The 26,830-nt window shown below is 41.5% G+C and overlaps 1 protein-coding gene across 1 annotated transcript in view; it reads left to right on the top strand.

The window, feature by feature from the left end:
- LONRF2 (LON peptidase N-terminal domain and ring finger 2) overlaps window positions 1-25,602 on the top strand; it is a 33,922-nt gene extending 8,320 nt beyond the window's left edge. The window contains exons 2-12 of the mRNA XM_059493995.1: window positions 6,048-6,166; window positions 9,381-9,503; window positions 10,390-10,551; window positions 11,013-11,238; window positions 13,234-13,330; window positions 13,700-13,814; window positions 15,052-15,173; window positions 15,997-16,155; window positions 19,095-19,257; window positions 21,206-21,355; window positions 21,707-25,602. Of these exons, the coding sequence (XP_059349978.1) occupies window positions 6,048-6,166; window positions 9,381-9,503; window positions 10,390-10,551; window positions 11,013-11,238; window positions 13,234-13,330; window positions 13,700-13,814; window positions 15,052-15,173; window positions 15,997-16,155; window positions 19,095-19,257; window positions 21,206-21,355; window positions 21,707-21,865 (1,595 nt within the window). The 3' untranslated portion in view covers window positions 21,866-25,602. The remainder of the gene's footprint in view (window positions 1-6,047; window positions 6,167-9,380; window positions 9,504-10,389; window positions 10,552-11,012; window positions 11,239-13,233; window positions 13,331-13,699; window positions 13,815-15,051; window positions 15,174-15,996; window positions 16,156-19,094; window positions 19,258-21,205; window positions 21,356-21,706) is intronic.
- Window positions 25,603-26,830: the final 1,228 nt, after the last annotated feature.

The raw sequence follows: 26,830 nt of genomic DNA, 5'->3' as shown, positions 1-26,830 counted from the left end.
GTGAAGCGGCCCAAATGTCCAAAGGGTAGAGTGGGAACTGAAAATACAGGGAGAGTGTGTTGTTTCGTGTTGCATTATCTGGAAACAGTAGCAGGCATCTATCAGAGTGTTGAAAGATTAGGATTTGCATAGGCGGGAGCAATGATCTCATATATTGTGCTTAGCTCTGTGTTGGGACTTTCTTGAATTTGGGACTTGTGCTGCAGCTACAATTCATGACATGGATTTGAGAAGAAGGTTATCATTGGCTTTGGAGTTGTGGTCATGGAACCTAAACTGTAGGTTAATGTAGTTGGTAATACATTAATTTTTAATAATGTAATGGACATGCTTCTTCCTCATGAGGCCAGAGCTAGAGCACAAAAGCAAGGATGCAGAATGAGCTGCATAATCTGTAGAAGCTCTTCTGGGTAGCACACAACTTCCCTTACAGTGTATCTCCTGAGTAGTAATGGGAACAGTGATTAGCTGTGCTTAGCAGTGATGACAGTCCAGCTTTAAATAACATATGGAGCTTCCTAGCTGAGGACTTACTGAGCCTGAAATAAGACTGCTGAGAATCTAAAGCATTTTTTTCAGCACACTACAAGAGCTGGGTTTTTAAGCCTGGACTTTTGAGCAGCAAAATACAGGGGCCTGAGAGAAATTAGTATCATTCTTAAAATCAAATTTTCCTTAAAAATTGGTAGCATAGGCTCCAAATGGAAGATGGAGGTGCTCTGTGCTCCTCATCCTCACCAAAGCCTATTTCAGGGGTACCTAAGGCCATACACTACTGCCTGCTAGTGTTCGTCCCTTGGTCTTCCAGGGAAAATGCCTGCAGAGGCATTCCCTGCTCACAAGTGCCTGTCTCTAAGTGCTGTGGAAGGGTGCTAGTTTGCACAAGTAGACTTCTGGAGGAAGAGCCACCTTTTATTGCATTCTCTGTGCACTAAAAGCTCTTGCACATTTCCTCTGGGGTCTTTGGTTACTCTACTTCAGGAAGATGCCAGTGAGGTTAATGCAAGTAGGAAAAGCCATGTTATTCAGCTATACCTTTTAAAGTCCAGTTGTTAATCCAATTAAGGTAGACTGATGATTCAGAAGACATGGGTTTGCTGATTGCAAGTAGGTGGTCATGTTTGTTGTCCCCCTTAATCATGTTTGGGAAGCTGACCCTGGTTTTCATCTTTGCTGTGAAATGAAGTTTTATTTTAAAGTCCTAAATGTCTTTACTACTTCTGCTAATTATTTTATCTAAACGGCACCTTTCTCTTTGCCACCCCCTCTCTCCCTACCAAACAGCCCTGTGCATCCATTTTTTGTGTGTGTACTTGTCATGCTTACGTGAAGTTGGAAGTGAAAAGTTAATTTGCTATTCAGTTAATTACTAAAACTTGCTAATTTCTCACTGAAATAAAAGTATATGTTTCATATTATTTGTCAAGCTTATTAAAAGACTTTCGATACTGAATTGTTCAGAAGTAAATGCATAATGTAGCAAAACAAGCCAAGTTTCTTTGTCTCTCCAGAGCAGAATTTCTTTAAAATGTGAGAGAAGTTTCTACTGAAATACTGTGCAGGTTGACTCTTAAGAGCAATACTGAAATGTTTTTGTGATGACACTTTCAGTTCTGCTCATGCCTTCAGGAAGTATGCTTAGTATTGAAATAGGTGTGAAGAAGATGCAATTTTCTAGGAAGAATTATCATATAAGGAGAGTTAGAGAGTTCTTTAAACTTGTTCTTTCTGTTCTGAGTTCCTGGAAAAAGTCACTGTGTACAGTAAAACTTCTATCATCATCTACAGTCAGTTGGGCAAATTCTCATAATTCCTTTAACTGCCTTCCAGGCACAAGGAGATTTTGGGGAGCCCTGTTCTCCTACCTGCCTCCCGAACTCAGCAGAATAGTTTTTTAAAAAACTTGAATTCTTGGGCATATCTAGAAAAGTAATTTTGGGTGATAGCTTCTGCATAAGTTAAAGCATAGTATAACAAATGTGCAGATGAGCACAAACATGGTGTGAGAGGAAAATTAATGATTTGGAAGAAATCCAAGCTGACAGCCACACTCAGGGTAGGCAATATTTGGTGGTCCATAGGAGAGTCCAGGAGGCAAAGACCCAAACATTCCTCTGCTCTGGGCCCTGTATGGGCTAGGGTTTTGTCTGGTACAGTGAAATTATGGCTGGGGGAAGGGAGATGCTTGGGAAGACTTCCAGGACTTGTGTCTTGGAGGAAGTCCCTGTGTTCCAGCTGCCCGGAGCCGCAGATCATGGGAGCCTCAGCACTGCATCCCTGATGCTGACAAGGACATAAATTTTGCTGTGCAGCTGTAGATTCCCAGGAGGAGATGGATTCACAAAATGCCATCTGCTGGTATTGTGGAAACAGTAAAATTTTCTACGCTTTTCTTTTTTAATATGGCCTGAAATAATGAGTCATTTCATAAAATAAATCTTCTTTTTCTCTGCTCTTTATCTCCAAAAGAGAGAAAGGGTGCATTATTTTAAAACAAATTTTTACTATTGTGCAGCTTTTTCTTTTAGGGTTGTTTCTTTGGGTTTGTTTTGTTTGTGGGTTTTGCTTGTTTTTGTCTTTTGTTTGATTCTTTGCTTGTTTGTTTTTTAATTTAAAAAAATAAACTTGACAGTTATTATAGTGTAGAATCAAAATGTTAGGAGTTGGAAGGGACCTTAAAGATCATCTAGTCCCATGGGCTGGGACACTTTTCACTAGACAACTGAACTGAGTTGCTCAAGGCGTTGCTGAGCCTGGTCTTGAACACTGGCATACTGGCAACTTTCACAAGCTCTGTACATCCTCAGGCCCTCTCCTTCCACCTTCTGTGACTAATTATTTTCATCACACCATTTGCTGTAGCAGGGAACAATATCATGGTGCTCTCAAGAAGCCCTGTAGCTACTTAGCCTGTGGGTGGGTATACACTTCCACCTGAATCTTGAGTTGGAGTCAGCCAGCTGGTACCTCAGTTCTGCTGATAAAGAATGAGGTTTCAGTCCATCTGGCTTTGCCCTGATGGGATGCAGACCCTCTTGGGACAGTCCTGCTGATAGCAGGAGGCTGGGAACTAGGGATGCATGGGTTGGATGTGGAGCCAGCAAGATTTCAGGCTGCACTGCTTGCTCTGTGAGTGAGGTGAGCTTGAATGGAGGTGGCTAGGCACCACTCTAGCTACGGCATGTAGTCTAGATGCTTCCTCTCCCTGCAGAAGACCTGTTACACTATAGCCTCATAAATACTGTTTTCTTTAGCAAAGTTGTTTGGTTTGTTGGGTTTTTTTTATCCTTTCTCTCAGTTAACTAGACATTCCCTGCCAGTTACTCATTAAGATGGGCCACACCTTTTGCTTGCTGACTGAGTCTCAGGGAACGAGAGGTACTAGCCCTGAATGCACGTAGCTTTTCTGGCTTGCCTCCAGGTTGGCTTATTTTCCCTTTATATTGTGAGACCCTTTGGACTGTGCTTCAGGAGGATCTGCTGCTATTCCCACACTGCTGTGCTCTGCAATGGCTTTTTTTTGCTTAAAACTCTTGCAGTGAAGATAAGTTCCTGAAAAAGAGCTGATGAACCTGTTCTATCTCTGGGTCTATTGGGTGTGTGAAGTGTTCTGAAGAGTGCTGGAAAGCATCAGTGTGGTTAAAATGTGCAGTAGTGAACAGAAGCAGCAAGCTGACTTGCTTTGTCCCCTAATCTCACACTGCTTCCTTTCCCTGGGATGCCAGAAATACCCCACCCTGCACCCTGCTTTCCTGTGGAGGTGCCTAACTCTGCTTGCTGCTTCTACCCACCTCAGCATACCCTGCAGCTGGGTACCCTAGAGCAGTTACAAAGATGGAAATATAGTGTAAATTCCTTACTGTTCAAATGCAGCTACATAATTTTGTATTTGAGCATTTGCTAAAAGGAACAAAAAGCTTACTTGAAGATCTTAGGTTAATTGCTCTTCAATTTCATTTAACTTGCAGTCTTTTTAAAAACTATCAGGTAGAAATGTGGATCACTGCATGTGGCAGTCTGCATGTGTAATAGTTAAAAAAAACCCACCACAAACCACCACAAAACCACACAAGCAGAAACCAGCACAGAACTCCACCTTGTGAGCTTTTGCAGAGCTCTTTAAATGTAGTCTCTAGCTGTCAGTGTCTGAGAGCAGTTGGAGAAGCATCAGCCCTGGTATGTTAGTGTATCTGGCATCAGTCCATGCTACAGCCAAAAAAGGCAGCTCTCCTTGCTGCTTCTTTCCTTCTCATCCGGTGTCCTGGCACTCAAGTTTGTGTGGCTGGACAGTGAGCTAGTTGAGGGGAAACTGATCCTCTTAAACCTTTCTATTTGTTTGTTGCTGTTGAATTAACTTCCAGTCAATTGATTCTTTGCTCTGGTTCTCATTGCAGGGTGCGAGCCTGGTTTGCTGCGCAAGCAGCAGCATCAGCACAAGAGAGGGGAGGAGGTGGGAGGGGATGTGATCTTGGGCCATCCCTCCTTGTAGGTCCTTGAACTTAGAGTGGTGGCACCTGCAGCAGTTGTGCTTGCTCTGTGTCTATGCAGATGTGCTTGTACCTGAGCTGTGATGGACAATGTGTTCTTACTGAGGGTGTGTTTAGGATGCTGGTGCTGAAGTGAGATCCAAACAGTGAAGCCAAAGCAGGCTGAAGAGAGTATGGAGACAGGAGCCCTGTGTGTGAACATGCATAAGGGGATATTTGTTGGAAAAGTTTAGATGTGAGCTAGTTTGGATGGGAAGTTTAAAAGTTACAGAAATGTGGTACTGTCTCTCAGCACACCTTGGAGCCTTTTAAAAGTTTTTTACCAGTTCTCACAGTTTCAATCAACTCACGTTTGGGAAAGGATTACTGCACTTAGCTGCCAGGAGCCCCCTTTCAGCCTTCCAGAGGCCTCTCCCAGTACATGAAGGTCACCAGTGACCAAGAGTAAATCTCTCACAAATCTCATCACCTATGATGACATATCTGTTCTAGTGAACAAAAGCAGAGTATTATTTGGGACTTAGTGTGTATTTTGCAAGGATGCTGCCTCAGTCTGCTGCAGTGTCCTTGCCAAGCTGGGGATGTTGTAGCAGGGAGGTGGAGAATTGACTGGACCATGAGCATGAGGTGGTCCCTAGTGGCTTGGGAGCTGCTGGGCAGATGGCTGCCAGTGTCATTGTCCAGGTATCAGTAATGGGGTTGACGCAGTTCAGCACCTTACTAACAGCTTCCATCACAGGCAAGAGCACACTGTCAGTGACACCAGACTGGGAGAGGAAGAAGTGATTTATGTGTTGAAGGGCAGGGCTGCCATTCAAACCAACAACCTGGGGTATGAGCTGACCAGCATTGTCTACTTCTGCAAAGGAAGTACACCTGGGACACAGTAACTCTGTGCAATAGGATGGGCTGGACTAGACAGCAGATCTGCAGAAAAAAGCTGGAGGTCCTGGTGGACAGGATGAACATGGATCAGCCAGTGTTTCTGTGAAATTAACATGTGTTCTAGAGACCTTAAGAAAGAACAGATTAATAATGCTTGGGAACTTTATAATCCATGTGAACTGAATGATTCATGATTTTGTGGAGGCAAGGTGTGTGATCATGAGAGGTTTGCTTGCTCTGGGGAAGGCAAATGGATATGAAGCGTAAAGGCTGCATGCATTTTCGTTATTAATGGCTTCTGGTAACGTTTTAGCTGAAGTTCTGCACTGGTGATTTCTTTCTCCATACTGAGAGTAGAAACACTTGCAGCTTTTTTCTTTTTGCTCTCTGAAGTGCCCTGTAAGTAAGATGGGTAAATAAGCAGTGGCATCCCATTTGTGGGTATCAAATACGTCCTGTTAGATAAAACACAGTGATTGCTTCAGAGTGAGAAGAATATATTTTAAGCAGGAAAGAATCAAGGAATTGCCTTTTTTCCATTACAGGAGAGTATAAATGCAGTGGGTGGGAAGCAGTGACTTTTTTTGTTACTGTGGCTGGATATGAGGTAATAGTATTTAACATGTCCTGGTAATTCTTTTAATGAAGTTCCTTGCAACTGTTTTTGTTTCCCAGCTCCTTGCAAGTGTTCACTGATAGCGCAGCGGGCGGAGCTCTGTACGCTGATGAAGAACTACCAGCAAGCTCTTCACGACGCCGACATCCTGTGCCGGAGCAAACCCCACTGGCCTGCGGTACGGTGCTTGCCCTTTGTAAAGAGCAAAATGAAAACTGCTTCTTCTCAGGGTTCTCTCTGTGCTGGGGGTGGTGTTGAAAGAGCATTGTGGCAGTAACAGGGCCAAAAACATCTTAAGTTCTTCAAAGAATAAGTCTGGAAGGTCCTCAAATCTCTCTGACTGGTGGGATTTTGGTGGTGGGCAGCTGGTGGTGTGGTTTTGGTCATGGTACCTATTATCTGTTACAGCTTGTGCTGCAGCTTGGCAGGAGAATCAGTCTATAAGGCTCTAGCAGTCCAGGATGGCCCTGCAGGTCCCTCTGGGATGATGTGTCCCCAGGAAACTGGTAACTTTGACAACCTGCTGGCCAGGTGTTTTTCTGAGAAGCCATCCAGACTGTATTTCAGGATTATTTTCTTTCCCTCTTTAATCCTAAGATTTCATATCTGTGCTGTCTACCTGTGTCATGGTGTTTCATAGAGGGGTTGGGGTTTTTTTCATAACCAAAGCATGTGCTACAGGGAGCAGTGGGCAGTTTGAAGCAAGTATCAGAAATGATGTTTGGAGGGAGAAATGGAAGAAGAAGCTTGTGGTGCCCCTCACTATTACTGGTTGCCTGAGGCTGGACTGAGTGTTCAGCAGTTCACCTCACCTAGGATTACACCTGCAGTCAGTCTCTCCTGTCAGCAGCAGAACTGCAGCACAGGTTTGAGCAGATAAAGCCTCTGGCTGCTTACTGGGGAGAGCATAGCATGGGGAATTGGGGAAGGATTTTAGGCAGACATTGTCTTCCTGTGGAGACTAGGAGGTGTTGCATAAATGCCTTGGCCTCCCGCCTGAGCAAGCAGGGCTATGCATCTAGTGCTCCATTCCCAGTCAGGGGTGATGCAGGGCAGGCAGAGAGGTGCTGTCTGAAACATCAAGTCTCTGTCAAGTTAGGTAATTTTCTCTGAAGGCTATCTATGCTGTCACCCATTAAAACCTTTCATGTTGCAAGGCAGTTCATAATCTTCCCCTGCATCCAGTTTGCTTCTCTGTCTTGGATAATTTCTCAAGTCAGGAGTCCCATCTTGGGTGATGCTGGCTGGATTTCTGTGCAGAGGGAGAAAAATTAATAATGCACGTTCAGATATTTTCTTGAAGTGTCTTCTGTTTGCCTGAATCCATGGAAATGTGATGTGTGTCAGTCGTAGGCGGATAAAGGTTTCATTAATCACATCTCTGAAGAATGTTAATTGAAAATGAAATTTGTCATCATGGCGTAACCAGCAGTGTCTCAGACGTACTTCACTTGTGCTTTCATGTTTGTGAGGACATCAACATAAGCTGTGCTGACCCAGAATCCATGTTCTCCAGGAGCTCTAGGCATCTGCTTTGTTTTGTGCATTGCAGCATCTCATCCAATGGCAGAGATTAGCTCAAACATGTGCTGTGTAGTTAAAAAAAAAAACCAAAAAAACAGCATAAAATTAAACTTAATTCTGGGAGTAGCTCCTAGGGTGGAAGTGTTCACCTACCAGTATCTTTTGGCTTATTGATAACAGATGTAGTGGCTTGCTGAGTTACTGGTGAAATTCCTTGGCATGCAATAGTCACTGGAGCTATAGATAAGTTAGTTTCTTTTCAGTTGCTGTGAAAACCAGGCTCTGTAGGGCAGGGAGAGTTTTCCAGTTGTCTTTTTATTTAGAGGCAGACAGAACGGCCCTCCTGCCTGCTACTCATGGTCCTGCTTGGATCTCCCTTTCAGTCTGATGTTTGTCAGGGGTATATGAAAATAGGAAAGGGAAGGTGGCAGTGGTAGTCTCTGAAGTACAGGGGCCCTCTAGTCCCTGGGCCTAACTTCTGGTGTTGGATCTTTAGGTGCTTTGTCTGTGGACAGCCCACCTCAGTTCTCCCTTGCAGGTCAGATAAGGACATTGCTCTAAGGGCCTCAAAGGACGAGTCTGAGCAAGCCTGTAGGCTCCCCAGTGAGTGATGCTGGCAGTGATGACAGGCATGTAAAAGTTTATTTGGAGGCTGTGCAAGCATCCAGGTAAGAAGGTCAGGGTCAGGCCTCACAGTATCTCTCATTTTGCTGCATTGAGGAAAAGAAAAATGTATCTCACCTGGAGAGAATTGATGTATGCTGAGACTTCTTGTACAGGTCACCAAATGATAATTATGTTAATTAGCCTGGCCTATGCAGCACTTACTGCTTGCTTTTGGCATAAGCTTCCTTCTTCCAATTCCAGTGCAGTGGTAAAGATCTTAACAGGTCTCAGCTTGGACAGCAGTATTGAAAGAATGAGGGAGTTACCTGCTGAGGAAGATTGTGTGATACTGGATCTTTCAATATTATTATGAAGCGAGAAAAGTGGATCTGCGTATCTAGCCAGTCTCTCAGATGTGTGAAGATGTACTTTCAGTACAGCCCAGAGATGTGCACATGGGTCAGGGGTGGACTTGTAGAGCATGCTTCTGTCTAATAACCAAGGGGCAAATGTTTAAATGCACACTTAGTTTCTTTTCATTGTGAAGGAAGTAATTTCTGTAGTCAGATTAGAACTGTAGTTTGATATTTGCAGGTAAGTTCAGAGGCAAAGCATTCCACTCTTGCTACTAGTAACAAGTAAAGTAGAATTTATTCCCAAGCTGGGTACCATAACTGTTGGCCATGGATGTGTTAGTCCAGAACACACGGGAGAGGTAGGGTGGGCTAAAATGCTTCAGGTTAAGTATTGATATGTTGCCCTAAATTCATGATGGTTTTGGGCCAAATTAGACAGATGAAAAATTATCTCTGTCCTAATAAGACATCTAGGAGAAGTGACTCTCATGAAGTGTCTCAGTTGATGCTTCCAGGCTGCCCTCTGCCACAGCCTTTTCTGTGCAGATGTCTTACTTTTTAAGTTTGTCCTGCTATGTGAAACTGTTCTCTGGTGTATCCAAGCACAGTGGGATGTGTAGCAGACTTTGCCCCTGGGGGGAAAAGCCCCTCCTTATTCCCAGCTCTTCTCTAAGGAAATGAGCAGTGCCTTTGGCAAGGGATGATGCAGCAGAGAGTTCCTGGGGAATCTTTTTTCACCAGAAGGGACTGAATTTCTTTCAATCGCACCTGTCAAAGAGGTTGTTACCTGAAAAGCATCTTGTTCTTCATATGTAGAACGACTTGGACTTTCAGGTTTGTTTTCAGGTGTATTGCTGCCACTTCAGAAATGATCTCTAGAATTGTACATTTCCTTTGTGTGAACAGGGCCATTATGTGAAAGCAAAAGCTCTGTCTGGATTGGAAAGGACTGAGGAAGCATTGAAGGAATTTCTTTATTGTGTTGCCTTAAATCCTGAATGGAGCTCAATGAAGAAAGAAGCCCAAAAGGTATAAAATGTATTTACTGACTGTTTGGCCATTGTGTTGCTTTTAATCCCACAACCAAGTAAAATTCATGGTATTTCAGGTGATAGTAAACACCCAAAGAATAGTTTGATTCAGGAGATTATCCAATAAACCTTTTTATTGTGAGGCACCTCTTGGTTTTGGTTGATGCCTCATCCAGAGGGATTATATATTTGTGAATTCCACTGCGTAGGCTTGAGGCTGCTAATTTTAGTACCCATCAAAAAATGACTTATGTGGGAAGTGGCAGAGGTTTGAGGAGAGGAAGCTGTGTGCTGCCCTGTGCTGGAAAAATCCTGCAGTCTTTGTAGCATTTTGTTCCTTATGGGGAGTCAGACACATTAAGTGCTAACAGCCCATCATCAGGTTCTCTGTGACCATCCACACAGGCAGCTTTTTATAAAAATGAGATGAGGATTTGGTGAGATGCTTGGTGTGGACTGGTGAGAAGAGGAGCAGGTTAGGGGTTAAATCTGCTTGAGGATGGAGGAGATGGATGAAGAACACAAGAAATGTTTAAACACATCTTTGTTAACTGGTTTTGATGGGAAAGCATGGTCTGAAGAGTTCTGGAGGCAGGATCAAAATGGAGATGGGTAGGATCAGGAGAAGGATGCAACAAACTGCTGCCCTTGTTGCTATTGGGGAGCAGGATCCTTTGGTAAGGGAGATGGGCACCAGAAGAGCACCTTGGAATGTGACTGTGGTTGTGGTGGGTGCTGCTATCCAGGTTTCCCCTGGGCATTGGGGAGTGCAGGATGTCTTGGATGTTGCAAGCTAGAAACTGTGAAGTTTGTGCATCTGTGTTCACATAAACATAAATATCTATGTTGTAATTATTACCTTTTTTTTCTCTCCAATTGACTAGATAATGTGTGAGATGTTTTTCCCAGCCTTTGAAAATGTGCATGATAGTCTAACAGCACCTTTCTCTAGTCGAACATCCCATACAAGATTGAAACCTGCATTTCTGAGTAGCATAAACACACAGTCAGCTGTGGAAGATAACTCTGTTGCTGGGTCCTCAAAGGTAAAGGAAAAGGTGTTAAACATAAAAATACAAAAAATAATATATGGATCTTTCTGATCTGTGTGCCATTGTCTTTGTCTGCACCTGAGTAGGCACTTACTTTCATGATAAGCCTGTTCTCTCCATTGCTGTTGGATCTCTTATTGGGATGTACTTCCTCAGAAAATTAAGAGAGTGAACCTTTTTCTTCAGAAAACAATGTGATGCCTTCATGTGGGGGTCAGTTGTGTTAGTGGTTTTTTTCTACTGAAGATACTAGTATGACAGGAACATAATTTCTAGAGACAGGAGCTGTAGGGAGAGACATGGCCCTACTTCATGCAATTGGGAAGTGACCTTTGATACAGACCTTTCTCCATTGCTAGGCTCCTTGTGGGAAAAATGATCTATTGCTGATAAAACTAATAGATAAAAGCAAACCAAAATTGTCTCATGCTGTATATAACTTCTTATTTTTCTAGGATACTATGTTCAGGTTAACAAAAACCCCATCCCAAGAATCTGATGTATTCAGAAGCACTGATTCTTCTGTTACCCATCGTGTTCTGGATCTCTACTTTGATGACAACCAGAAGTCTTTGGGAGCTATTCTCTCCAGTTTACCTGGAGTTGGCTTAAAAAGAAAGCTGTCCAATGATATGAGGGATTTGCAGAGTTTGGATGTCCCCAGTAAGATTCTTAAAAAAGGTTTGTGTTATGGCTTAGAAAAGTGATTTCTCTTGCGTATACTGAAAAACTGTAAACGATTTTACTCTTCCCTTTTTCATAGGGGTCAATAAAACATTCCCTACAGGAATTGGGGTAATATTTTGTTCTCTGGTGTGTCTGTTTCTGCTCTAACAACCTATTTACCCTATTCCAGAGCAGTTTAAGTTCACTGACTGAAAACTGTATTTTTCATTCTCAGATGGGCCATTTCCAATGTAATGTGTGGGTAATCCATTTGCACTTAATCTTCTTGTTGGTAGTGCCATTTCCATTTTCTAGGTCTCAGCTATAGCTGAACTTCATTGTCTTTCTATATGATTGAAAGATTAAGTAAGCCCAGAAACTAATCTTTAACTGGCATTAGAAACGGTCACATGCAACTTTACATGAAAATTTCCAAGCAAACAAAGAAGCCTTTTCAAGGGTAATAAGCCCCCACTACCCAGTTTTCTGTTACTTGATAGCTGTGCTTAAAATTTGTATGCTTCTCAAGCTTCTAACAAAGACCTCCAGAGTGGCTTTAATACTCAGGGCTAAAAATGCTGAAGACAATACTTTACTGAGTAGTGTAATAATTGGTTAACATAGACTTTGAAAATGTTGCTGTGCTGGCGTGAATTTTTTCCCTTTATGAAAAAAAAAACAAAACTCACACTTCCAGGACTTTGATTTGTGCCTGAAAATGTCACCATGTTTTCAAGTACAGCTGTCTGTCTTTGACCCCTACAAAAGATATATATATATGGCCAGTTTCTGATCATGTTATTATGGAGGAAAAAAAACCTGTACTTGCCTGTGAACTGCAGACTTAGTAAATAGATTGTGAAATCTGACCCACCTGTATCTTCACAGGGAAGGCCAGAGATCATGTTTTACCCGTAAGCACTAATTTCTGGTGTGTTCTAGGTCCCAGTGCCATGTTACTATTTGCAGAATTAACTCAGCCAGGTTCTTGCAATTACTAAATGCTAACATGTGAGATGTAGGTTAAAGATAGCACTGTTTTTCTTTGTAGGCCACACACCACCTATCCTGTCGGTGCTGGAGATAAACCAGATGCTGAGCATAAGTTACTCTTTAACAAAGCATCCTAGTATTTTAACTTCACATAAAAAGCAGAGCTTTTAAATGATTAAGAATTTGGTTAATAAAAAACATGTGGAGGCAGCAGTCATGACTCTCCTTCAACTCATCACAAAGATGCAAATTGTAAAAGAAGTTGCAGGATTTGCTTGTTTAAATGTCAACAGAATCTGGAGCTGATAGCTTTTGAGCCTAAATAATGCTGCTGTGAAGTTTGAAGTGCATAGCCTTGAAGTTAGTTTAACCCAGAGGTATAAACCACCCCCAAAAATCAGTCTGTCTAGAATTTTAAGTGAAGTGTTCTGCCTCTCTGTTTGCAGATTGTTGAGCTAGTAAAAGCTGTTTTAGCTAATGCAGTTCCAGTAGTCCTTTTAACTTTTAAGCTGTCTGAAATTTGGGATTTCTAGAACAGCCTAGTCTAGAAAAATCTAAGCCTTTTTATATTTGTAAGAAAAATTACCCCTGCTGAGAAATCTGTAATAAACAGTGATGAAATATTTTGACTGTGTGTAAACATATTAAATTCTGGACTTAATGTACTTAAAAACATCTGGCCTGGCTGATGTGGGGGTGGTGATGGGAAAGCAATAGCAGAATATTTTAAAAACTAGCTTAGAAAAACCCACAAAACAATCATTTTTGGAGGAGCAAATAATGGATATTCAGCTCTAAAGTGTATTCTCTCGCCACAGACGTCATCATCTGCTCTCCAAAAGATCTCCTGCCAAAAAATCTAAAACTTAGATGAGGAGATATGTTTGTTAGAAACAAAACTTCAGAAAAGAAAAGACAAAAATCAGTTTTTTTAATGGAAAAGTTAACAGTGCAAAGAACATTGGAAAATACAGTAATGCTTACATCTTTACTATAATAATCTTCTTGACTACTTAGATGGAGATGTTTTACCCGAAAACACCACTGACACTTCAGGTGAAATACCGACAACTCTGGTGGATGCGTCGGACTTTGAGTGTTCCCTCTGCATGAGGTATGACTGTGTTGACCTGGCATTAACATAACAAAGCCTCTCTAGCTTCTGAAAAAAGTTATCATGGTGTAAGAAGAGAAACCTGCCAGAGAATGTCTAAGTCATTATTCTGTTCCTTTTTGCTGAACCTTACATCTGGTGAATCTTTACAGATGTGGTTTTCTCCATTATGTATGCAGTTCTCCATTGTTTACGACTTGTGAAAAGGAAAACCCTTTTTGTATCCTTGGGTAATGCCTGTCACCTGTGCTTTATACAATAGCAGAAAAGAAAGAAAGAGTTAGGACTCTTAGGACTCTTTCCTCTCCACGCGTTGGGAATTGTTTTTGTTTCCAGCTTAGCTTTTCTGCTCTATGCTTTCATGTTAAGGTTGTTCTACGAACCTGTTACCACACCCTGTGGACACACCTTTTGCCTCAAATGCCTTGAGCGTTGCCTTGACCATAATCCACTCTGCCCACTCTGCAAGGAAAAGCTGTCAGAAGTAAGTATGTCCTTGCCCCAATTAACAAAACTGCACAAACTTGTGTTCTTCTGAAAACATCTATGTGGAGATTTTCTGTGCTCTGCTTGTGAGCTGCATCCAAAGCAGTGTGGCCAGCAGGGTGGGGGGCAGGATTCTGTCCCTCTACTCCTCTCTGGTGAGACCCACCTGGAATGTTGCACCCAGCTCTGGGTCCCCAGCACAAGGGTGCAGCAAGTCCAGAGAAGGGCCATGAATGTGATCTGGGGCTGGAGCACCTCTTCTGTGAAGAAAGGCTGAGAGTTGTGGTTGTTCAGCCTGGTGAGGAGAAGGCTCTGGGAAGACCTGCGCTTGGCCTTACAGTAATTCAAGGGGGTTTGTAAAAAGATAGGGACAGGCATTTTAGTAAAGGGACAATGCTTTTAAAGTGAAAGAGAGTTGATTTAAAGATATTAGATGTAAGTAAGAAATTTTTTTACCATGAGGGTGATGAAAAGCTGGAAGAGGTTGCCCACAGAGTTGGCAGATTCTCCATCGCTGGAAACATTACAGGTCATGTTGGTTGGGGGGCTCTGAGCAATCTGATCCATTTGAAAATGTCCCTGCTCACTGAAGGGGTTGGACTAGATGACGTTTAAAGAACCTTTCCAACCCAAACTTCTATGATTCCTTGAAAGCAGAACAAGATAGTACTGACAACATCAAGCTGTGTACAGACCTCATTTACTCAAGGATATATTTGGCATTCATTGGAATACAGGTGGTTTAGCTGGTTCTTAGGGAAATGGAGCCTTCCAGTTCACATCAGGCTCATGCCTGGGGAACCCCTCCATAGCTGTGTTCATACCAAGTTTCCTGTTTGAGTGGAAACTGTGGTATATGAGGAATGGTCGTTCCCTGATCAACACTTGTCAGCAGCAGATATAAGGTATCCCATTTGTAGTGCTTCTTGCCAGTAAGCTGACAGCTGTAGATGGAAAAGATGCATGTATCTTTGCAAAAGTGAGGATGGACTGCCTTTTCTTCCTGCTAGTACAGCTTTGCCAAAAAAGGGGATGGGGTTTAAAGGACAGTGGAGTGAACCACATAGGCTGAAGTGGAAGCTTTGGTGCCTGGAAGCTTAAAAGGGTAAGGAATCACATTAGTTAGGTACAGTCCTAACTAATGTGCACTTGGGCCTCAGGGAAGAATGGGCTGGGAGGAAGAGGTGTTACTTGTTTTCTTGTTACCAGACTTAAGAGATTACTGTTCCTTGTAGTTTCTGGCAAGCAGAACTTACAAGAAGACCGTCCTTACAGAAGAGCTGATAGTCCGTTACTTGCCAGAGGAATTATCTGAAAGGAAGAAAGTTTATGATGAAGAAATGAAGGAATTGTCAAAGTAGGCTCTCTTTATATTACTGACAGCTGTTACAAAAAATTCTAAATTCTTCTTCAGTCTAAATTACTGAGGGAGATTAATTTGCTTATGAAAATGCACCAAAGGAATGAATTTGTAAATGAACCTGCCAGATGTTTTGTATTTTTGATGTGTATGTTGCAGATGAACAAGTAACAATGTTCTTGGATGGTGGAGAGGCAAAACAAAATTCTTAAAGATAATTGCTTTTTCCTATGAAACAACATAATAGCTTCAGAAGTTACAGTGGGGGTTTTCTGGGAGTAGAATTTAAATTATCAATGGGTTATACTTCAGGTCAGGAAAAGTTCAAGGATCCAGTTTTGTCAGTGACTTGCGAATGTTGTGCTATAACTCAGCTAAAAAGTAAAACAAAACATGCAGTTAATCCTGAAAAAAAAAAGTAGATTAATGGCTTTTAAATCAAAGGGGTTTACTGATTCTGGGGATTCTCTGCCATCTTGCTTTGAACATGGCTGGGTCTTAAGTACTTTATTACTGTGAAAAGTTGTCACCAAAATCTTGCCATGTGTATAAGATGTATCACTGTGCATGTTTGTGGGAAATTGGCTGTTTCTTGACTTTTTTCCTTTATGGAAGTAGGTTAGAGGGATTGTTTACTTAATGTACTAAGGAAAAGAGTCCTGAAATATTGTTTGTCTTGTGAAAATTGCAAACCTCAAAGAGATAGGCATTTACGAAGATTGAGTCTAAGGAATCCATTTGTCTTCTATTAAGGATAAATTCTGAATATAGCAGCACCCAGAAAAAAAGGTGATTTTTTTTTTAAACAATTTTCTTACAGTTTGAATAAAGATGTTCCCATCTTCGTATGCACCATGGCCTTTCCTACCATCCCTTGTCCACTCCATGTCTTTGAACCTCGCTATCGCCTAATGATAAGAAGATGCATGGAAACTGGTACCAAGCAGTTTGGCATGTGCTTAGCTGATGAATTAAAAGGGTAAGGAGATGAGCTGAGAATGTCCTGTTGTTGCAGAGGCTGCTGTGAGCTAATGGAATACTGCAGCACAGTATACTTGTCTCCCCAAACCACTGTGGTTCCTTCCAGTCCTGTATGAACCAATACTAAAGTTGCTTACTTCTTAGTTTTGAACTTTAAAGATTCCTTTTTACACAAAGAAGTAATTTTATTACTCCCCTGTTGGTTAAGCAAGAATGCAACTCATCCTGTTACTACAGACTCCAAAAATAGCATTTAATTGGCTGCGTGTTTGGAAAGCTTGCTGGCCTGTTTGTTCCAGTGAAAACTGACTGTCTGGGTAAGGTTCCCCCTCTGACTACTCAGTTTAAAAAGAAACAAAACAAAAACAACACAAAACATTCAGACCTCCCATAGCTTTCCTGAAAGAGTGGTATCATTTTAATGAGACAAAGTATACACTTGGCTGAGAAGTCTGTTTTGCTGCTGGATGTTGAATTTAAATGTTTGTCTTTACTGCTGTGTTGCAATGTCTAAACTATCTGCAGTGAGTGGGTTACATTGTCTTTCTATATGATCATACCTTTCATTCATTTCTGTGAATTCTGACACTGATGTGTTTCCAGCTCCCTATGCAGAGGCTGACTAGATTAAAGGTCCCTTACAACACAAAGCTATCCTCTGATTCTACTAAAACCTTCAAGTTTAAGTGTTTATAGATAATGGGGTTTTGAGACCATGCTCATGGGAGAAGCATGAGGTGATCTTGAGAGGTTTGCCTTATGAGATGCAATAGTTGCTGACTTCAGAAGCTGCATTAGCAGGCTGTAGAATGGATGATGAACATGGGAATTTTTAGGAACACATCAGACAGGCATCCTCAGGAACAGCATTTTTGTATGTGATCATCACTGGAGCTGAGAAGGGGTCAGTCATTTCTGAGGCTTGGCAGCCTTTCCTTGTCCACTCCATGCTTCTTGGGGGGAGGGAAATGTTATTTTTCTCCCAGACTGGACAGTAAGGTAGCTGTAAGAGTACAGGAGATGCTGCAACTTCCAGTCAGCCGTGGCTGTGCTGCAATGCCATTTGGCATGCTGTCAGTACTGCACTCAGTGGAGTTCAGACTCCAGCAGCAGCTGATGTTCCACAGGCCCTTTCAGGTCTATTATCAATTTTCTGAAAGCGAATACTTGTGAGAGTGAGGACAGAATTACCCTAGGACTTCGGTGATAACTCTCCTTACATCCCTGCAGGCTTGTGGAAGAGCCAAATTTATTTGGAATCAGGTACAGTAATACAGAGAGCCATGGCATTACAATCCCCAAAACGCAATAATTGGTTTATTAAATAGCATCATGAAGGGTATTTTAAAATTAACAGTATGGTTAGATTTCTAAGTCATGTCTGTTTTGAGTTACTGAAATGATGAAAGTTTTTGAGCATGATGACTTAAATAAACAGCTGAAGTGCAGGAAACCTTAATCTGCAGACACCTGCCAAGGCTGTTCCAGCTTCTTACACAAGTAAAGAAGTTCTTCTGTTTATTCAAAATTGCGAAATCAACTTGGGAATACAAGAAGCAGGGAAACTTGTTTTGCCTCATCTGCTGAGACATGGATACATACCTCCCTTTAAAAACACAGTGACAGAGCATGTTTAGTTCATTACCTTCCTCTGGTTTATGTCTCCATTTTAACGTATAATTGGTAAAAGAATATAAGCTCTTAATGTTGTCAGCACATTTTATGCCTGTCTCCAGGTGCTTTCTTGTCTCTCTGATTCAGGTCCCCGTCTACCCAAAAGTAACCCCTCTAAGGACAAAAAAGACAAAATCACTTCCGTATTAATTTCAAAATCCAGTATGAATGTTACTAACATAGTTAATTGAAAACAATAGTTATGTAGCTGTTTAAATAGTGTATAGTGTAATATTACTATAACAAACTAACAGACTTGCTTTTATTAATCAGTCCTGTTGGTAGAGTACCAGGACTTAGCTGTGTGCAGCTCTGCTCCTCCTGCTCTTCCTGATTCTTTCCTGTACACTGGCTGGGAGAGAACAGTTGTTCCCCACCCCTCCCAAACCCATGATTTCTGGTAGAGCAGAAACAGGAGTCATTTCTTCATCACTCCATTGTAAGAAATGACCAAGCCCTAGTACAACAAGCATTTCCATGATAAAGAATTTATCAGACCCTGTAGAGTTTGGTATCTTGAGATTGAGACTAGATACAGTGCTTTCTCCTGCTTAACAGTAGGCTGAGTTGTAGACCTGCAAATGTATTGTGGTGAAGAGTCATTGTGCAATCAGCCTCTCTAGTGAAATCACTGCACCACAAAGGTAGAGTTAGGTAAGCTTGATAAAGTAAAAGTTAATTTTGTGCCTGTTTCCAGGGTGTGATTAAAACGCGCTACGACTTTCAATATAGTGGGTATAAAAGTGTTTTTTGAAGAGGATATTTTGAGTTTGATTTGACTTTTTTTTTAAAGGAAACAAATGCAAGAAAAGACTTGTTATATGGAAAACTTTTTTCTTCTAAAGCCTGCAGTCTTCTGCTTACACCTTGGAGTAGGGGGATAGCCCTCACAGCCATGCATTTGTTCCTCACTTTCTGTACTTTCCTTACGGTATCTTTACCCATCTTGTTTTCTTTGCAAACCAGATGAATTTGCCACCAGCAGCTGGCAACTCCCAGCATGAAACATGCTTCATTTAGTTTCCTGTCCTTTTCCAACCCTCCCACCCCATAAACCTGCCCTGCAAATGCTGCTGCCCAGGTCCTCTGAGGGAAGGCAGAAAGGGTGGGGGTTGTGTGGCTTATGTGAAAAAGCAGAAATGTATTGTCACCAAAGCAGAATCCTCTTTCAACTAAGAAATGGTGAATTAGGCCCAGTATTTGTCCTGATGTCTATAAACACTTGTTGATGACTTCCACTTTTATGCCCTTCTGTCATTTCAGATTTGCAGATCATGGCTGTATATTAGAGATCAGGGACGTAAAGTTTTTTCCTGATGGACGCTCAGTTGTTGATACAGTTGGTGTCCGTCGTTTTAGGGTCTTAAGCCATGGCCAGCGAGATGGATATAACACAGCAAACATCGAGTATCTTGAAGATAAAAAGGTGATCTATGGTGCAAAGTTATTCATACCCATGTATTGCTGGATTCACTTAAATAGCCTTTCCTTGTTGCATTTCAAGCTAGCTGTGCATTATTTTTAAGCCAATATCATTACAAATTCACTAAAGCTCTGTTTTAAAAATCATGGAACAAACTTTGTATCTTCTTTCCCTTTCTTCCTTTCTTCCCTTATAATTATCTCTGCTTAAAGTGTTACACTCTTTTCATGGATCTCAAAGTAGCTTCCAGGATGCTGAGGTCATGGTGTGTAGGTGAGGTCAGAGTAACGTTTTAAAACTGGTACAGAATTTAAAGCCTTCTAAAAGCACATGCTCCTGTTGGTAGAGAACTGAGTGTTCTTTTGCACTGAACAGACAGTTGGCACACTTCATATGTCCTCCAAGTTCTCATTTACAGAACAGGTCCTCAGGTAAATGTGGGAGTCTGCTCTTAAAATGAGTTCTTAGGGACACGTAGTTAACCATGCCCTGTACGAGCATCCATTAGAGCTGACTGAGAAGAGAGAAATGCAGAGAGGGAAGTAGATTTTAAAAGCAAGTCCTCTTAGCAAAGCTGCTTCAAGGCAGGTGTTTGTGATAGGTGTTGACCAAAAGTTGAATTTTTGGCCATGCTTTCTGGATCATCTTTAGGCTGTGTCTATAATACCTTGGTAGCTGTTAACATGGAGCTTAGCAGTAATCTCCTGCTGATTGATGAAGTCAGTTCTGTCATACAGCTCTAGAGTACTCTCACAGTTAAAGTGAAAGTCTGTAAAGCCTTAGCAGTGCTGTTTAACCTGTGTAGGGTGATGCAGTTGTTTGCTAGGGCAGGAAAGGTTGAGCTCATGGAGGTGCCTCTGCCTGTGAAAGGCTGGAATAGGCAATCTGTTCAGAATGAGGGTTGTGCTCTGTTTTAGTCCCTAGTGAAGAGTAGTGGAACTCAGGTATGCAGGCATTGTTTATAGATGGTGCCAGAGATCCACCTCTTCATAATTAGAGTGAGATTCACCTTGTCTCACAGTGGAGACTGGTGTCTGTTCAGTGCCCTACATCCATATGTCTGATGGTCAAAAATCTTAGTCCAAAGCTACCTGTTTGATATGCTCTGAAATCCTTATCTTAAGATGAGATTAATTGTTCTCTAGAACTGCTTCTCCTTGATTGTGAAGGGCATCTAGAGCAGGTGGATCAGATGTGTACCTGAGTGGGTAGCATAAGTGAAATCACCTATGTGATGTGCACATGTTAAAAGGGGAAAAAACCCCCAAAAAATCCAGAATCAAAACCCCAAAAAAACCCACAAATCACCAATTTGTAGTGGTTTTTGCTTATGCTTTTTTTTTTCCTAATAGCTAATAGTAGGCCTGTGCAACTAAAACACTCTGCTTCAATGAGGGTGTTTCTTCATGACTGTTTCTGGTATTGGGAAAGCATCACTTTCCCTGCTTCCTGCCTGCTCGGGTGTCTACCCTCCTCCTTCTCCTTGGCTGTCCTACCATGGCCTTACCACTTCTATAAAGTAGTGCTGGTCTCTGAAGTGCTGTAGCCCCCCGTCTCTGTGCTCGGTGGCAGTAGTGTTTGTTTTGTTTTGCCCGATGATGTACCACTGTCCAGAGGTCATTCTGTGACAGGGACTCGAGGCTGTGGGTTTGAGATTATAAATATGTCCCAGGGTTAGAGAGCATATTCTTCTATTATGCCAGCATTTAGGAATGGATACTAGTGAGGCAGTTACTGTTCCAAGAAATATCACTTCAGAACACCTAGGGGAGGGTAAAAAGCCTCCAGCATCACAGGTTTGAAATCTGAGACTTAGGCACAGTTGGTTTACATAAGGACATTTGAACAGCTGTAGTCACTGCATTATTTTGCTTCGTTTGCTTCTGGGGAAGCATATGGACTCCATGGTATCAAACCTGTTTTGTTCCATCTCCCTTCTTTTAACAACAAGGTTGAAGGACCAGAGTATGAAGAACTTGTCCGCCTTCATGATTCAGTCTATGATCAAGCTGTTGCCTGGTTCACTTCACTTAAAGACAATATGAAAGTGCAAATTCTCAATCATTTTGGATCTATGCCAGGAAAAGAGCCAGAGCCACAGGTAATAACACCTGCCTACTTATGCAGCCTTATTCTACACATAATTTTAACACTAGACTGTTTTCTGACAAATTGTTGCTGTGGTTTATAGACTCTTTATTCTAGACTCTTATTTACCCAATTTTGGTCTGTTGGCATGAAGCATGGTAAACAATATACCTGTGTAATTTGGTAGCTGAAGAGATAAATCTTAATGGTGTATAAGGTAAAGAGAACACCTGCAAATAAGTGTTCACTTCTTCCTTGTTTTGTGGTGACTTTCTTAGCAAATAGAAAGTGAGAAGGATGGTTATGTTCTTCATGGAGCTGGGCTGGTGAATACATAACTGCATGTTTTTCCATCCTTTTGCAGAGCAACCCCAGTGGTCCTGCCTGGTACTGGTGGCTCTTGGCAGTGTTGCCTCTGGAAAACAGAGCTCAGCTGGCTATACTGGCTATGACCTCCCTGAAGGATCGTCTCATCGCCATCCGGCGCGTACTGATATTTGTGACTCGCAAAAGACCCAGATAACATGGACTTGTGTTGTGAGTGGGCACCAAAAACATCTCATGACAGGTTGTTCTGGGGGAGGGCAAAAGTGGAGGGGTTGTTTTTTGTATTTTTTAAAGATTCCTTCAAGAAGGAACAGCCCTTTCTGACTGCATCCTGCATCCATCGATTGCATCGGTTTTTTACCTGGGTATTCACCAAACCTTGCACACTCTCCTGTTGTCCTGGTGAAAATGGAGCCTCTGCAGAGCTGTGCTACATTTAGAATGTAGCTGATGGATGTGGATATTTGCTTCATAGTACTTTGATAGAATTGATGTTTCTAGCCAAGAGAGTTAAGTACTAGAGTAGTGCCATTGGCCTGCATGTGATCTGAATTTTCACTCAGTAGGAAGAGGAAACTGGACAGTGGATTGAAGAGGTGTTTCCTAGACTTTCTTGAAGGTAGTGAACAGAAGAGGAGTTACGCTGCCCAGCAGAAGTATGCACAAGGACTATAACCAACAGTACTCTCTGTTAGTGAATTGGAAAGCAGTCTGTCATACACCCACATCTCCCACTCTCCCTCTCTCTCTCTTCAGCAAATAACAGTTTGAGGGCAAAAACAGGTGAAACCATTTGTAGTCAAGGCATCTGAGGATGTTTATCTGAAAGAATAATAGCTACTGAATAAGCACACTATTTGGTAGCCTTAGGTAATCCCTCCTTTGTGATTTACATGTTGTAGCAGAATAAGTATATACAAAATGTTTGGAAATACATACTTAGGTTTCTTTAAAGAGAAAACCCAAAGTAATCCTAGCCAGTCTTACTGCTAAATTCAAACCTAGCCACTCACTAAAGTATAATAAACACTGCTGTGAAATAATGATTTCACCCCAAGTACGAGGGAGGCATGCTACAGTTTACTCTGAACGCCTGCTCTGCCAGTGGAACCAGCGAGGATGAAAAGTGGGGAGGTTTCCATCTCCCTCCTTCCTGCAGTGTCATGCTGACCTCCTGTTACCTTGGGGTGGTCTCTACTGAACGTGTTTCAAACCGAAAGTATTGTAGTTTAGTACCAGTTGCTGTATGTGATGGAAATCAGCCCACAGTAACACCATGAAAGGAGTCACAAACCGAACCTATAAAGGCACGTCTCAATGCAAGCTTCAGTCAGGTGTTAAGCTTCATTTTCTCTTTGATTATTTTTTTATGTATTGTTTTGTTAATATCTAGCTTTGATAGCTGTTATATTGATCGCTTGTCAGTCAAATGATCAACATACGCTCAACTGCCAATGAAATAACTCAGTGTTACCAATTCAATTGGCATCGTTTCGTATAACTAGAACTGATACTACCAACAGGGAAAAAAAGTTGACTTGAATCTCCATGTGCTGCAAGCATAGCAAGACCAATGTAAAGACTTGTTCATGTGCAGAAGTCTGGTAAGAAGAAATGGCTGCTTACCTAAATGGTCAAAGTGCCTGGTTTCTTTTTTAGTTCTTTTCTCCTTATTTGTCAATGAAGAGGTATTTAAACTTTTTTTTTTCCACTTTGTACATGAATTCTGGAAGAAAACTGCATTAAAATGCAGTGATTGGGATATATTACCTGCTCTCTTTGGGTATTGTAGTTATAACCTCTGTGGTCTGGGAAACAAGAATTCCGTTTTTTTTCCTTTCAGCAAACGGCTACCACAAATGGTTTCTGTAACATACCCTGAATGTACTGTAACTGCCTCTACCTTGAACACGCCTTTTCTATTTAAGTGGTTTGTAAGTGTATTCTCTGAATTGTGAAGTGCATAATGTACAACCAATGATGTCATAACCTCTACAGTAGCCTTCTGCAAGTTCTGCTACCACCACCAAAATACTCAAAATTCAAGTTGAATGCATTTCCTCCAGGATTTGAAGATGATGAAGAGGAATTCACTGAAGTATAAGGAATTGTTGTGTTTGCGGGGAGGAAATGTCAGAAGTCAGTAGGTCTTCAGCCAACTGTCAGCTGAGCTACTGAAGGGTGATTTCACAAACTAATTCTTGGACCAGAAGATGGACTGTATTTGATCTTGCAATCCTTTCTGTTTAGCTTCCTGTTCTTCCCATTCCTTTCCATGCTGTGGATTTCTCCAAGACTCATTAATCTTGCTTGTTTGTGTGTCTGGCCTAGTTTTGAGTGTTACTAGTTTAGCTGGAAGAGGATGCTGATGGTATTTGTATATTGCTGGTCCCTGATCTTATATGTGCTTAATTTTACAGATAGGAGTGCATTTAAGAAAAAAAAAAATTATCAAGGTGCTAGTTAGTGTCTTCTTAGCTTTGCTTCAGTAAATGTTAATGTTAATATTCTTCTCTGCAAAAGTGATTTTTTCAAGATATCTACTTTTGAGGTACTTCTGACAGAAAACCCTATGAAATGAGAGGTTGTTTACTGCTGTTCTGTAATGTGTAAAGACATTCTACATGGGAAATGACATTACTGTGTTCATGAAGGCCTGCATAGTTAATAGAGTGATTGTTACTGAAAAGAAAGCTGAACTGTAGAGGGATTTTTTTTTAGTCAAGGTTTAAAGCCGTTTGTGAATATTTCAGTGGCTGATGTTTTGGATAAAGGATAACAACAAAGGAATTGTCTGTGTATGGATGCAAACAATAATATTAGCAGCCCAAAGCTGACATTTCTTCCAAAACATTGAATGCTGATCAAATAGCAAAGCTTTAATAAATAGATAAAATCACCACTGCCCTGTGGTACTTGCTTTTTAAGGGGAAGTACCAGTTTCATTTTTACCAAATCACCTCTTCCATATAATATCTGCAGCATCCAGTAGTACCTCATGGGAAAAGCTGTCTCGTTGCTCTCTAGAGGAAATGTCCACGTTACAGCCAGTCTGTGCTTAGGTGTAACTTGTTGCCAAGGTACATGTGGAAGCATTGGAGCTGAGCTCCTGGAAGAGATAGACAGGATTTGTTGCCTTTCTAGCTCATTACACTTTTCTTGCTTGCTGTCCAAGCAAGGATGCTGGGATATATGATGAGTCTTTTCACTGTGGTGAATGTGGCCCTTCTTTATACATCATAAAGAGGCCAAAAAGAAAAAAAAAATCCCTCTACCTCTACACCTGTTGTTCACCTGTAAAATTTCAAGCTACAAAATGATATATATATATATATTTTAACCTTTTTTGTCTTTCAGAAGCATACTAATTGTTTGCCACTGAGGCCTTTTATCTACTGTATTTTAATATGTTCATTTGATAGTCATCGAGATCTCTTTGTACTTCTAACCTGTAGAACTTGTCATGTTTCTTACTGCTCCTTTTTCCTTCTTCTCCAGTCCACTTTTAAATTGATAAATAGAAAGCTGTACACTCTATTCCTGTTACATTTTACACTAGTGGAACTGGTATTTTGGTAGCGCCTTAATTTTGCAGTTGTGAAATGATTGTATCAACTCTTATCTGGGGCTTCTGACCAGATGTAAATGAGTATGTTTAATGTAGATAAACTTGAAACCATTTTTTACTGTTTTAAAGCTAGAAATGAAATGGAGTGTGTACATATGTATAAATATAAATTATTAATCTGCACCTTTTTGTATCTAGTAAATACAGGAGAAGTTCATGTTCTAACCACATTTGGCACTTCTTGTTGCATAAACAAAGCCAAAACTTTTTTTAAAAATTGCAGTGTTCATTTCATGTGTATTTGCAATATTCATGGGAAATGTGTTTAATTTATGTGATATTTGGAATAAACCAGGTTGAATTTATGCGAGTGTGAGTTCATGGGGAAAGCTTTATCACTGTGAGGACTGAGAGCTAGAGCTGAGGTGAACACGGTCTGAATGAAACAAGCCACTGATGTGCTGCTGTCAGAAGAGGGGTGATAGTTTGGTTTTCCTGACAGGAGCCCAAGGGCTGACAGTTGGTCTGATGAGGCTTTAGGAAGCAGATGGATCCCAGAAGCAGTGGTTAGATGTTGGGGTTCATGAGTTTGTGGCAATTGTTCCAGCCCCTGTGCAAGGAACTGGGGAGGCTGCCGGGGTTGTGGCACAGTAGGGTTTGCTGGGCACCCAGGGCAGACTGCTGGGCACTGGGTGGGAATATTGGGGTGGATTTGAAGGAGCATTGGAGGACTTGAGCCCTCAGCAAGGGCTGGGATGGAGGAAGTGAACCTTCAGCTTCCTCAGGAGTGGGTTGTGACAAAGATGGGGTATGATCATGAAGTGGGCTCTTCCTTTTGTAGCTTATTGGATTATTTTGTAGCCCTAAGCACGACCTGACTGTCCTCAGTAAACTAAGCTAAAAAAATACATGGTTACAGTGAAGAACAACAAATGCTTTATTGTCTTAAGCCCAGTGAAATAAAATACCTTCAGGGTGCTGTGAGTGAGGCAGTGTTCCAGAACAAGGCAACTGGGCATGGCTAGCAGCAGCGTATCAGGGGCTGGGACACTGGCAGCAGCAAAACTTTGATGATCCTTGTAGGTTCCTTCCAACTCAGGATATTCTCTTCTAAAACAGTTATGTGAAGGCAAACGCCAAGCCAGACTGTGGAAAGCACATTATGTTCCTGAGTTACATCTTCCTCCAGCTAAGCTGTGGAGCAAAACTGCTGTGAGGCATTTTTGTAAATACTATAGCATGATTTTTTTCCTTTTGGCGTTGGATTGACTGACCCTTGTGTTCATATGCACTGAATGAGCATACAAACATCAGTTACAGGACTGCTCTTCTAGGTTGCAAGTGTATGTGGGAGTGTCTGTAAATGCTGCTTGAGTTGCTTCAATACCCTGGACAACAGCTTTTTGAAACAACATTCCTTTCACTGAAGAAAGGAGGTTATCAAGGTTTCCTTTTTATTAGCCAGATCCTCGTGCTCCTTGAGACTTGAGAAGAATAGAGGTAAAGTAACTGCATTATGTTAGTAAATAGCTTTTTTTCCCCTTATTCTGCATGTCCTTTGCTAATAGATAGATACCAAGCCCTGGAAAGGCA

The sequence above is a fragment of the Ammospiza nelsoni genome, chromosome 2 (genome assembly GCF_027579445.1).
Source record: "Ammospiza nelsoni isolate bAmmNel1 chromosome 2, bAmmNel1.pri, whole genome shotgun sequence".
NCBI lineage: Eukaryota > Metazoa > Chordata > Aves > Passeriformes > Passerellidae > Ammospiza > Ammospiza nelsoni.
Note: the sequence above shows the minus strand (reverse complement) of the source record. Positions and strands in the feature narration are given on the sequence as shown.